Here is a 14,229-nt window from a genome sequence, read left to right on the forward strand (position 1 = left end):
CAACATCAGTAAGAGGAAGCAAATTGAGAAACGAGCTTTAAGGCCTCTTCGAAAATGGCATCTACCGTGTCTAAATACATTTACAACTTTCTCTGTAAACACGAGGGCAGTTCGGATTTTGGTAAAGTGGAGAAGAATTTACGGCAGAGTTTCACGGTGGCGGATCAGGTACTGTCTCTGGTGCTCGATGACCACCAGAGGTTTGTTATAAAAGAGGATGAAGACTCGAACACCACCAACTCAGTACTGGGTGCTGACAGTCTGATCATAGCCAAAACCTCTCTGAGAGTGTGCAAAAATGACAAATGTGTCAGCTGTGAAGAACTGCACCTGTGTAGGTACTTTGTATGTGGAAACTGCAGATTTGGGTAAGTGATTGTTCAGGTCTGTTGTTAGAATGAATACGTCGGAATAGTACATGCTGTATCATATCACATGCTGTACAAATCACAAATGTATTTTGACTGAATAATTGTCCATAGTTTCCGACTGAAAATACTAGAGTAATTGTTGGGCATACTAGGCTACTGTTGAATCCAAACTAGTAAATATGGAATCTACTTCAAATAGTGTATTATCGGTGTCATTTATTTTAGAATAATTGTAATAACAATACTGTAGTTTGTAGTTGAAATACCATGTATAACTCTGGTATTTTGGTGGAGACAATAGTTACCATGGCAACATTTGTGTAAGGTGTGGTGGTGCCGTCAGTGCAAGTTTTAGTTACGTGTCTCAGTTCTGTGGACAACACTGTAGATAAGGAGTAGGCCTTACATGGATTTTTTTGCATCCATGGATACTTTTGGTCCTGTATATATGTAAACCTTTGCAATATATTCCAATACTATATATTGCAATATATTTCATTTGAATTATTTTCCCCCTTTCAGTATATTGCCATGATTATGTTAATCTTAGGTTCAAATGCAAGAATTCTCATGATTTGGCCTCAGCACATAATTCTGACCTCTTGAGAAAGCGAGATCTTGAAGAGCTTGAGAGTGGACTGTTGTTTCAACTTCTGCTTCAGAATGACCCATCTTTACTTCCAGAGGTCAGTATCTCTTAAATGTGTACACGTCTGGCTAAGGCCAACATATGAAATTATGTTCAAAAGTGAAGTGTGTAATTTTTGATAGGTCAATTTAGTGATAGTTCGCCCCAAAATTAAAAGACTCTCATAATTTACTCAGTATTGCATCACACCCAACACTGCATGAGGGTAAGTTATTACTTTATTGTTTTCATTGAAAATAAAAAAAGTAAAATAAGGGATTACTCTTTAATTTTTCAGTAATTTAATTAGTTACTTCTGATGTAATTGCGCTATATACTGTACAGACTATAGAACAATTCTATATAATACAATAGTGAATTTTAAATCTAAATTTAACATCTAAATGTTAAAATATCTGTTTTATAATTTAACGCTGCCCCCTTAAATTCTTTGGCCAGTTCATGAATAATTTACTTGATTTTATATTATTTATTTGAAAGAATTAAAAAGAACAGTGTCATGTCATCTTGCAGAGGTTGAGAAGGGTTTAGAAAGTAATTAGTAATAAGTAATGCAATTACTGTACTAATTACTCGGTCTGATATCTAATTACATTGTATAAGATGTAATTAGTAGTTAGTAATTACTTTTTTTTTTACAGTAACTTACCCAACACTGCCTTCATGCCGTCCGAGATACTTACACAGATTTTTAGAAGAATATTTCAGCTCTGTTTTTCCTCACAATGCAAGTGAATGGTGGCCAGAACTTTGAAGGTCCAAAAAGTGCATAAAGGCAGCATAAAAGTAATATTATATGACTACTGTGGTTAAATCCATGTCTTCAGAATGATATGATAGGTGTGGGTGAGAAACAGTATTGAGATCAATATTTAAGTCCTTTTTTACAATCAATCTCCACTTCCACATTCTTTTGTTTTTGTTTTGCATATCGCCACTTTCTGGGCAGGAATGAGAATTTATTGTAAAAGAAGGCTTAGTGATGCAAGTGATTTAAAAAAAAAACTTTAATTGCAGAAAATCCACATAACAATCCCTGAAATATATGACTGAAACAAGTGTCCTGAAATATCTTGCCAGTCTCTACGACAGCACTAGACCGTATAAACCGTAAACAATGTGATTGCGGGCACATTCTTTAATCAGCCAATCTGAAGCTTTTCATGTGTTTTCTGTCTGTCAATCATATTATACTTAGTAGTAGTCAAAACAGTTCATTCATGTATAACATGATATTCAGATTCATAACAGTTGTCAGCTTAAAGCACAATTGTGTTTGACAACCACGTGAAGGTGACTGTCTCAAAGTCATCTTTGGAGGGTGTTGTTTTTTATGTCTAATTCAACGGCTCAGTCACGTAGAAGCTCCAGAACGGCTAAAAGCACTTATGGCACCTTTAAAAAAGTGTCTGTTTCTAACCTACACCTATCAGCAGTTAATTATTTCTAAAAAGAGCTATTCATGTCTTTGTGTAAAATTACTGAGTGCACATTTAATATGCAAGAGAACTATACTGCCCTACAAAGGCAAACGCAGTAAGTACAGTTTCTTAGGATTGATTCCGGATTCCCGGATTGAATATCTGGCAGCACACCTTAACAATCAGCTGTGCACTAGTGTCCACAAATATAACATTCACACGCATGATGTTTCCAGCGATTTTTGCTGTGTAAATACATTTATGCAGCTTCAGATGGGGTTTCTGAATAATGGCGGAGTACATTTTAATTGAATAATGATGGAGCAATATAATTTGTGAGAAAATTAATAAAAAGGAGGTTGTTTCGAATACAATTATTATTTTTTTAAAAAGGTGGCAAGGGAGCATTTTACCCCACACCTGGGGTAAAATGCCCCAGGGAGGCTATATTGATATTGTGTAGAAACCGGGGCGATAGTTATGAAAAAATTTGTCAACTTACGCAAAAACTTGAGACAGCAAGATGCTTTTTTTGTTAACAAATTAAGTTAATGCCTATTCAAAATAAGCACTCCAGAAAAGGGTGCACAATATACTGTTAATTTCAAAAACATCTCAGGTATTCTATAAACAAATTTATCTCCACTGTGATTGGATCAGTCAATGTGAGCCCACTTTAAAAAAAAAAAAAATCAAATCTGTTTTTCTTGGCCGAATAATGTTTAATAGGGGGTTTTCGCCACTACAACAGGGGGGCCTTTTTTTTTTTTTTACCCCAAATACTATCCTTTCACTTAAAATGTTTTGATATAATCACCTTGAACAAAATTGAAAAAGACAAATAAGTATTTGATCACAAAATGGGATAATTTCCAGGATATTCATTAGCTACATAAATGTACAAATGTTTTTTAAAATGTTAAAACATTGCCTCAGAATCAAACTTTAGACATTACATGCAATGATCTCTTGAAAGAGGAAAATGTTGAAGCTCATATAGACAAGCAAAGTATTGTGGTAGTTTTTGATGCTATTTAGTGTTTTAGGAGAAAATAAAATCAAAAGGAGCCTTTTACCCCATTGTACAATACCCCATGAATAGGTCAAATATCAGAGAAAGTACTGCAAAGACCGAAAGAGGAAAAAGGACTTGAAGTAGATCACAGCCCAAACAACAACAGAAAAACCTTGTGTAACTACTGTATAATATGTGGTTTATAGACATATGGGATCCTAGTTAAGTTTGACACATATTGTAACATACAAGCATATGATTTTATCTTAGTTCTTTTTTTTTTAAACATCTCATATGAAGTGATTCACAAAAAATATAAAACCATAATAATAATAAATAAAGCATGAGTAAAACAACCAAAAGAACACAAAAATAAGTGTTGGTAATAAAAGAGAAACTTATAGATAGGCCTTAATATGGAAACATGCAAGCAAGTCTAGTGAAAATCATTAATATACTTCATTGTTGACCTCACTATTTTGTTTAGTTTCTGCACTTGGCATTCAGTAACCATCTCAAAAATAAATTTGTATCTTATCTAATTTTGTGTCAAAATATATTATTTGTTGTCAAGTATTCTTGTATTCTGAATACATTACTTTTTATTTAATGTCTTCGGAATACTTTACTGAGTATATTTAAGAAAGAGTATTTAGTATTCAGCCCAGAATACTTTCTTAAAGTAATCTGCCCAACACTACCTGTAGTAAAGACCTTATACATAGTAGTGCCATGTTTAATTTTTGTCCAGAAAGCACAAGTTGTGAAAATTAGATGTGATTTTATACAGCTTTTTACACTGCATGCCATTGAAGAGACTCCAAGTCTATCCCTCACAGCCTTGTTTTCATTCACGTCAAAATTCAAATATGATGCTACTGTGAATAAAGCCTACCTTATACACTCACCTAAAGGATTATTAGGAACACCTGTTCAATTTCTCATTAATGCAATTATCTAATCAACCAATCACATGGCAGTTGCTTCAATGCATTTAGGGGTGTGGTCCTGGTCAAGACAATCTCCTGAACTCCAAACTGAATGTCAGAATGGGAAAGAAAGGTGATTTAAGCAATTTTGAGCGTGGCATGGTTGTTGGTGCCAGACGGGCCGGTCTGAGTATTTCACAATCTGCTCAGTTACTGGGATTTTCACGCACAACCATTTCTAGGGTTTACAAAGAATGGTGTGAAAAGGGAAAAACATCCAGTATCGCGGCAGTCCTGTGGGCTAAAATGCCTTGTTGATGCTAGAGGTCAGAGGAGAATGGGCCGACTGATTCAAGCTGATAGAAGAGCAACTTTGCCTGAAATAACCACTCGTTACAACCGAGGTATGCAGCAAAGCATTGGTGAAGCCACAACACGCACAACCTTGAGGCAGATGGGCTACAACAGCAGAAGACCCCACCGGGTACCACTCATCTCCACTACAAATAGGAAAAAGAGGCTACAATTTGCAAGAGCTCACCAAAATTGGACAGTTGAAGACTGGAAAAATGTTGCCTTGTCTGATGAGTCTCGATTTCTGTTGAGACATTCAGATGGTAGAGTCAGAATTTGGCATAAACAGAATGAGAACATGGATCCATCATGCCTCGTTACCACTGTGCAGGCTGGTGGTGGTGGTGTAATGTGTGGGGGATGTTTTCTTGGCACACTTTAGGCCCCTTAGTGCCAATTGGGCATCGTTTAAATGCCACAGCCTACCTGAGCATTGTTTCTGACCATGTCCATCCCTTTATGGCCACCATGTACCCATCCTCTGATGGCTACTTCCAGCAGGATAATGCACCATGTCACAAAGCTCGAATCATTTCAAATTGGTTTCTTGAACATGACAATGAGTTCACTGTACTAAAATGGCCCCCACAGTCACCAGATCTCAACCCAATAGAGCATCTTTGGGATGTGGTGGAACGGAGCTCGTGCCCTGGATGTGCATCCCACAAATCTCCATCAACTGCAAGATGCTATCCTATCAATATGGGCCAACATTTCTAAAGAATGCTTTCAGCACCTTGTTGAATCAATGCCACTTAGAATTAAGGCAGTTCTGAAGGCGAAAGGGGGTCAAACACAGTATTAGTATGGTGTTCCTAATAATCCTTTAGGTGAGTGTACGTAAACCATTCGTTGGTTGATTCCCTGGAGAAGTGTAAACTCTTGATGTCCAAAAATTGATGTCCACACCATGGTTCATTGCATTAAAAATATGGTTTCTGCCAAAAAACTTACAGCACATACTACAATAATAATAAGACTTGATTTGACTTATGTTAATGTTTTTTTCTACTTTAGCATAATCTCAATGTTCTCTCTTTGCACTGTCAAACAAACAATTTATATCTGGTGCTGAAGCATTTCACCAATCAGAAATTAGCATAATTATTAAGTAATGTCCAAGATCACCCAATTACTGCCAACCATGTTAAAATAAAATTATACATTATGAATTCTGAAGCTATGTACTGATAATTATTGTCCCATGTCTGCCAAACATGTTGAGTGGTTCAAACATCATCTGCAGCCTGAAACTGAACTTTTGATAGGAAGTTTCATCTAAAAATGTAAGCGATAAATCGCTTAAATTAAAAAAAAATTGTATATCGGATGAAATTTGAGACGAATCATTTGACTCAAACAGGTTTCAATGTAAAGACTTATTTAGGTTTCTTACCAAATGTAGTTTTGTTGACATTTCTCCCAAAGACAAACTCAGCTGAAATTGGCGGCATGTTTTGTCACATGACTTTGTACGTCAAAAGTTTAACCTTTTTGTAACAGTTAAAGGACAGGCAAGGAGACAGCGGGAACCGGCTGACCAGTCATCGTAAAGTTTAATGATATAAAATAACTTAAAACATAGAACACATAGATGAACACGTGTCTCTCTCTCTCTCTCAAACTGGTGTCTCCGGGTACCCTTTGTCTCACTCTCCTCATGATAAGGTGATTCAACGCAGGCCGTGCAGCCTCACGGCCCAGCCACGCCCTCCTTGTCACATTTCTCCCCTGCCCGATTCAGTCCCGGGCACCACCAGTCTGACTCCTCCCCTTCTTCGGCAGACAGCAGCGGTTCCTCCGGCTCTCGGAAGGCGGCAATGATCCCTCAGTCCCCAGGTAGACAGCCGCGGCGAGGACTCCGCGCTAGCGCATCCCTCCGGCTCACCTTTATCTCGCTCTCCCACTGATCAGCTGTTGCAGCGCCGGCCATGCAGCCTCAAGGCCCAGCCACGCCCTCCTCGTAACACTTTGACAGCCTAGAGTCCCCTGAACTGAGATCAGTCAGTTTAAAGGAAATTAAATTATGCATTGCATACAAAATACAATGTCCAGACAACGTGAACGCAGTTTCCATAAGGCTAAGATGAACTACTGTACTGTGCAGCCCAGATAAATTTACTGTAAAATGAATTACAGACGTTAAGTGCTTGCAGACCTTGTGTGGCTCAGCCAGCCTTTGTCCATTTATATGAGTTCTTAAACTGAAATTCTTCTATCTTTTCATAAGATACATTATTGGGCCTCTATCTCTGTTTATCTAGGTTTGCTCCCATTACAACAAGGGGAATGGAGAACATGGCAGCTGTAAATTTAAGACATCTTGCACCAGCCTGCACCTGTGCCAGCACTTCATGCAGGATGACTGCAAGTTTGGAGCTGCTTGCAAAAGGGCCCACAGCTTGGATGCACAGGCTCAGAAAATTCTCAATGGCCGAGGGGTCAGTCCAGAAAACATGCGCAAACTCCACAAGATATACAAGAACAAGTTACTGATCACCTCTTCTCAAGAGAGACCAGTCAAGAAGAAAGAGCACACAGGTGAATGAAAAAAAAAAAAAAGAACAAGAACTAGTGACTGTCTTATTTCTGCTTTACACAATGTTATAAACAGGCAGAATGCAATAAGATTCCAGCAACCAGCCATTTTTCTCTCCACACTGAACTCAAAACTACTACGCAATGCAGCACAAGTACAGGCAATCAGAACATGTGTAATTTAGCGTAAACAGTGTGCTGGGCTACCCTGCACAGGGTTTAGAAATAGAAACATTAACACTTATTAGGTCCCATTTAGTCCATTTTTAAAATTTCAACATATTAATACATTTTAAAATCAAAAGTTGTATATGTTAATGTTAGTTAATTCACTATGAGCTAATAATGAACAATGGTATTATTAACTAACATTAACAAAGATTAATAAATGCTGTAAAATATATATTGTTCATTCGTTCATGATTCCTATGCATTAACTAATGTTAAAGATGGAACCTAATTGTAATGTGTTACCATACCAGTCAGTTTGAGGTTCTGTATGATTCAAGTTTTACATTGACTGTTCAGCTGGTTCCCCCCTCCATGCCCATCTTAAAAACCTTGTTACATTGGTGCCAAAGCCTGGGAGGGAAAGGAGGATGTGGGAACTGGAGTAACAAACAACAAACAGAACCTCAAACTGAAAATACAGCAACACAAACACAACACACAGAGCGGCTGCGTATGCGTCTCTCTCTCTCTGTCATCCCTGGCTCTTCCCTTATCTCCCTCCTGCTGATTAGGCAACTCAGTGCCTATTCTACACTATTCATTGTTATCCTCTTCATGTCCATTGTTCTGTTCACTCTTTTATCTTGACTGCAGCTGTTCCAGCAGTGAGCTGTTCCAGCAGTGAGAGGAGCACCAGACACAAATCCAGTAGCTCCGTAAGTGAAGCTGATTACAGTGAAATCTGCCTCTATTTCTTACGTGCTGGATGTAGTTTCAAAGGTAATGATGATGTTGAACTCCTTAACTCTAAAGGGCTGTTCACAAAAGATGTGTTGTAGCATTCAAAAACAGCTAGACACAGTGCTATAAAATAGAACAGAATGCAACTGTCTTGATAACACATCTTATGTGTACGGCCCCTAACTGTAAGACTTGAGGAAACTTTGTTAAATGTGTTTTATGGTCAAAATGATAACCATTATTTGCGTTTCTCCATTTTAGACAAGTGTGTCCGTTTCCACCACCATCTACCCTATAAATGGCAAATTTTAAAAAAGGATGGAGTCACATGGAGTGACCTGCCAAATGAAGAGGAGATTGAGAAGGCATTCTGTAGTCCATCGAATGATTTGAGGTATATTTGTTTTATTTTGTTGTTTTGCTTATATAGATTCAATTTGCTTGTCTTTAAATCATTCCCACCTGCTCCATTTTCAACATTGCAGTATTACTCAGACCAGCACAGGGAATGAGGTGGTGAATTTTGACTCAATGACATTAGGAGGGTCATCAGTGCGGCGACTATCCACAGCATCCTCTGTTACTAAACCCCCTCACTTTATACTGACCACTGAATGGCTGTGGTACTGGAAAAATGACAATAAGGGCTGGACGGAATATGGCAAAGGGGTCAGTGATGTAATTGTGATATTCTTTTTAATTTCAACCTACATTAAGTCATTAAACCTGATGAGGAATTATCATGTGATGTTACTCTTATTACACTGGATAAAAAAAATTACATACGTAATGGTATAAAATTAAGTAAAATCTACTTCTAAATCTACTTTTTCATGGAAAGGTATGCAAAAAATTGTCCTACTCCCTGAAAGATATGAATGAAATAAGTGTTATAAGATATATCACCTGCTTCTATGGCAGCACTAGACTTTGTAAACAAAAAAAAAGCTTTCAACCTGCCAATCATTTTACGCATTCTCATAGTATTGTAGTTGCAGCAAATTATTGAGGCATAATGCATTTTTATGCCATGTTGTTCATAACAGTTGTCAGTTGAGGGCGCTATTTTTCTGCTGTTGTTTTAAACAACCATTTCTGCACGATGTCGGTCTCAAAGCTCATTTGTTTTCTTTGGATTGCAGGGTTTTGGAAAGAGGGGGCGTGGCTAATTTAACAGCTCAGTCTGCTGAAATCGCTTAAAACACAGATGACGTTGACAGTCAACAGATTTTTTTTATCATTAGTGGGTTATTTTGATGAAAACTAACTTCAGACTGCACAAATCAAGAAGTTACCAATTTTAACAATATTAGGACAAAAAATAAGCAGTGTAAATAAACTTGCAAACAGTGAAACCATGCAAGCTCAGTTCTTGCTGGGAATAAAAGCTTTGAAAAATTAAGTAAAATTTACTTTTACATTTTACATTTTATTTACTTCAAGATATCAAACAATCATAAATATTTATTTACAAGCTAGAGCATTAATGTTTACTTGTTTGAATGTAAAATGTACTTATTTTCTTATTCAATGTTGAAAATATTTATATCTTTTCTACTATATTTACTTCACCACCGAATAATTGTTTTGTGTAGATATTAAGGCTATTATTTAGGTTCAATACCTACAAATAATTAAGTATGTAAATAATCTGTTGGCCTTTGTTTTGATTTGACTCTTTTATAAGTTAAGCAGGCATTACTGTTTGACTCTAACAGGAAAATGCAAAGCTTGTGGCCTCAGTCACTTCGGAAATCCTTGAAATTTTTTACCTGCCTGACAAGGACAAGGAAGTTTCATTCAACTCAGAGAACCACAAATACATGCTCTCATTTAAAGGTACCTATTTAAGCAAATTAACTTTGATATGGCAGTAAATAATACAAAAACAACACTAAGCAAATCACTTTCAGGCATGTATCAGCAAAATCTGAAGTACAAAACTGTAAGAGAGATTCGAAGGAGACCGCGTTTTGTGTCTGCTCAAGAAGTCAAGAGCAAAATTAAGGGGTAAGATTACACACACATTATTTGATTCTTATAAACATGTTATTATTTATCACTAGTCTATTAATCTGTTGTTTTGATTAGAAGTGAGTCTTCAGACAGCACCATCTCCTCTGTGGAAGTCCCTGCTCACTGGGACAAAGGAGCTCTCCTTGGATTCACCTACAAGGTAGGTACAAAGTCATCTTACTAAAACGATGATCACTATCATTTTAAGCATGGGAAAGGCAAGTAGGGCTTCTGCTACGTTTAAATGCTTGCATTTTGGGATTGTTGAATGAATATACATTTAATGCCTATGGTAACTGACAAACTGCAGCCTTGATTAAAGGGATAGTCCCCCAAAAAATTAAAATTCTCTCATGCCATCCCAGATCTATATGACTTTATTCTGCTGAACACAAATAAAGATTTTTAGAGAGTATCTCAACTCTGTAAGTCCATACAAGCCAAGTGAATGGTGACCAGACCTTTCAAGTTCCAAAAAGCACATAAAGGCAGCATTAAAGTGATCCATAAGACTCCAGTGGTTCCATGTCATTTGAAGTAATATGATAGGTGTGCTTGAGAAACAGATCAATATTTTAGTCCTTTTGTACTATAAATATTCACTAGTAAAACAATATTGAAATATTGATTATTATGGATTACTTTTATGCTGCCTTTATGTGCTTTTTGGAGCTTGATAGGTCTGGTCACCATTCACTTGTATTGGTATGGACCTACAGATCTGAAATATTCTTTTAAAAATCTTAAAATGGCATGAGGGTGAGCAAATGACAAGAGAATTTTCATTTTTGGGTGAACTATCCCTGCAATACAGAGTTTTGAAACTAAATGGTGTACTGTGCCTTCCCAGATTGTTCCTCTGCAAAGCTCTTCTAAGGAATACCAAAGGATTGGCTCAATGTTTAGTAGGACAATGCCCAAAAGCATCATTCACAGGATTGAGAGAGTGCAGAATTTGTCTCTTTGGAGGGTCTTTCAGTGGTATGTTTCTTCATGTAACCTTTGTTACAAGATGCTAGTGGTCACCCATTACCTACCTACCAGTTTCCCTAACAAACTGTGTGTTTATAGAGGTAAAGTGATGTGGAAAAAAAAAAAAGAGAAAAGCAATAGGCTGGCATGGTTAGCGGTACCTTAAACACCTCCAGCCCAAATTGTAGCCCTGCCAGCCCCAGCTGACTCTCCTTAGTTTAAGTTTTAATTTGTAAGTTGGGATCCATTTGTCCAAAAAATTCAAGTAAATCCAAGGCAAAACCAGGAAACAAACATTATTGAGATATCCAGCAAAGACCATCGCAGCACACAGCAGTGCTTTACCAAAAGCAACTATAATAGCTCATTATACAGGTGTTTGCATCAACTGCTTAATGCTCCCAAGCCCCGCCCCCAATACTTACCAAGAAGGAAGGTTGAGAGATTATGGCTAAAATGATTTACAAAACAAAGTCTGTTTGTTAAGAGGTTCAGGCTTAATTAATTGCAGAAGTTTAATACCTAGGGTTAGGGTTTTAGCAAAACCCCAAATCCAAATCATTGAGGAATATCAATATAGAGCTGCCTTGCAAACACTGTAATAATACTTTGACATATGTTCCATTTAATTAAAGTTATCTTTGTTTTTTACAAGGCAAAAAGAACAAATGACTGAGATGAATGGAGGGAAGGGAGTCGACCAGCGTTACCTTTTCCATGGTACGGATGAGTCTCTGATAGAGGCCATATGTCAGCAGAACTTTGACTGGAGGATCTGTGGCAGTCACGGAACACTTTACGGGAGAGGTACAACATTTGCTTCTTGCAGCATATATAGCAACGATGACATATGCGATAAATGCAATTATTGAAAACTTACCCAAATGTCGAAAGTTTGCTGAATGTATTTATCAATGTTTAACAGGCAGCTATTTTGCAAGAGATGCTTCATACTCTGACAGATATGCAAAATCCACTACCAAGACCAAGAAGATGTTTGTGGCACTGGTGCTAGTCGGAGAGTTCACAAAGGGTAACATTACTTTAGTCCGACCTCCACAGAAGAAATCCAATCAAAACCTTTACGACAGCTGTGTTGACAATGAAACCAATCCAGCCATTTTTGTAGTTTTTGAGAAGTACCAGGTCTATCCTGAGTACATCATTGAATACTCCTAATTTGTAGTATGATATCAAAACATGTTATATTATAAAACATGTTGATATTGTAAGCAATAGTTATTTCAATTGTTAGACTTACATAACTGGAAAATAACCAATATCTCTTTAAGTATTTTTTTCTGTCAGGTTAATTCTTAATCACTGCAATATAATTGTTTTTGTTTGTTTTTGTTTTGTAGAGTAACTTTACTGATATACCCTCTGTGATATATTTTGTGATGAAAATAGCAAACTGTTAAATATAATATATCTACAATAGAATTGTATGTAGATTGCTTAATGCATTAGGTGCAATAATAATTGCACTTGTTTAAAAGAAAACAAATTTAACAGCCAGATACAATTTTACAACCTGATACAGTCTACCTTTTCACAAGTGCCAGTATTATAAATCAACTGTCAACTTATTTTTTTGTGCACAATACAAAAAATACAACATTAAGCCGAGAGCTGGCAAAATATAGCACCATATGTACAACATCTGAGCATTACTCATTCCTATTAAAATAAATTTCATGTTATAATTTTAGCTTTTGACATTGTATTTAATTTATGATTAATTAGATGTTGATATAATTGATGTGAGCATACTGTACACCACAGACACTAGGAAGTGGAACATTTACTAGGTAAATGATTAGGAGTATCATTGACTATGGAGACTTGTGCCACTGACCTCTGGTGGTAAGCTTGAGAAATGAAGGGTGTGATTGTGACAGTCTCTGAGTAAAAAGACAGCATGTAAAGCTAAACCAGACTAAAAGACTCTGCCCACTTTGCATCATATTTTGACCTGGTTATACAGGAAGTGACTGTCTGATAAGTATAATGACCAACCACAGTTTGCTTGTTTTGTGAGGTGTACCCTTGTGGAGTTGTGCTTCTGTTAAAGAGATAGTTCACCCAAAATTATTTACTCCCCCACATGCCATCCCAGATGTGTATGACATACTTTTATCTTCTGAACACAACTGAAGATTTGATTAAGAAGAATATTTAAACTCTGTAGGTCCTAAAAATGCAAGTGAATGAGTACCAAATTATTTAAGCACCAAAAGCACATACAGGCAGCATAAAAGTAATCCATAAGACTCCAGTGGGTAAATCCATGTCTTCAGAAGTGGTATGATAGGTGTGGGTAAGAAACAGATATATATTGTACTATCAATCTCCACTTTCACATTCTTCTTTATTTATTTTTTGGATGATTCTCATTATTCGTGCATATCACCACCTATGAGCAGGGAGAACATTTTATAGTAAAAAAAGGACTTAAATATTGACCACTGGAGTCTTATGGATTACTTCAATGTTGCCTTAATGTGCTTTTGGAACTTCAAAATTTTGGTATGCATTAACTTGAATTGTTTGGACCTACAGAGCTGAGATATTCTTCTAAAATTGTCATTTGTGTTCAGCAGAATAAAGAAAGTCATACACATCTGGGATGGCATGAGGGTGAGAAAATGAGAGAATACATTTTTTTGGGTGACTATATCTTTAAGAATACCACAAAAAGCTCAGTTGTTTAAAACTCCTGATATTATAACTATAAAAACACCAGATTTTTAACCTTGCATTTTAGTGTTATCAAAATAATGTATTTAAAAAATCTGAAAAAAAATAATCCATGGATGTTCACAAAATATTTTTTTATTTTCATTTGAGTATATATAAGATTATCCTCCCTTTATGATGGTTGTCAGTGTGGTCGATAAGTCGATATAATGCTGATATACAGTATAATGCCACACAATTTATTATAGTAAATAACAAATACATAAAATTGCTTCAAAAAATATGGTAAATTTATTAGGGGACTATATTTACTAAAAACTTTGTAAAAATAATAATAATAATAAAAAATTTA

At 36.4% G+C, this 14,229-nt stretch overlaps 1 protein-coding gene across 2 annotated transcripts; it reads left to right on the plus strand.

Moving 5' to 3' along the window:
* parp12a (poly (ADP-ribose) polymerase family, member 12a) lies at positions 1-13,378 on the plus strand. Of its 2 annotated transcripts, none has more exons than XM_052152529.1 (12): positions 1-368; positions 922-1,057; positions 7,004-7,280; positions 8,103-8,228; positions 8,451-8,583; positions 8,675-8,858; positions 9,908-10,028; positions 10,103-10,199; positions 10,281-10,365; positions 11,056-11,186; positions 11,833-11,984; positions 12,103-13,378. In XM_052152529.1, the coding sequence occupies exons 1-12, from the start codon at positions 55-57 to the stop codon at positions 12,354-12,356; spliced, it is 2,010 nt and encodes a 669-aa protein (XP_052008489.1). In that variant the 5' UTR covers positions 1-54; the 3' UTR covers positions 12,357-13,378. The 2 variants fall into 2 exon arrangements, with proteins under 2 accessions (XP_052008489.1, XP_052008490.1); XM_052152530.1 differs by having other exon boundaries at positions 10,284-10,365.
* Positions 13,379-14,229: the final 851 nt, after the last annotated feature.

Source organism: Xyrauchen texanus, chromosome 21 (genome assembly GCF_025860055.1).
Source record: "Xyrauchen texanus isolate HMW12.3.18 chromosome 21, RBS_HiC_50CHRs, whole genome shotgun sequence".
NCBI classification, from domain to species: domain Eukaryota; kingdom Metazoa; phylum Chordata; class Actinopteri; order Cypriniformes; family Catostomidae; genus Xyrauchen; species Xyrauchen texanus.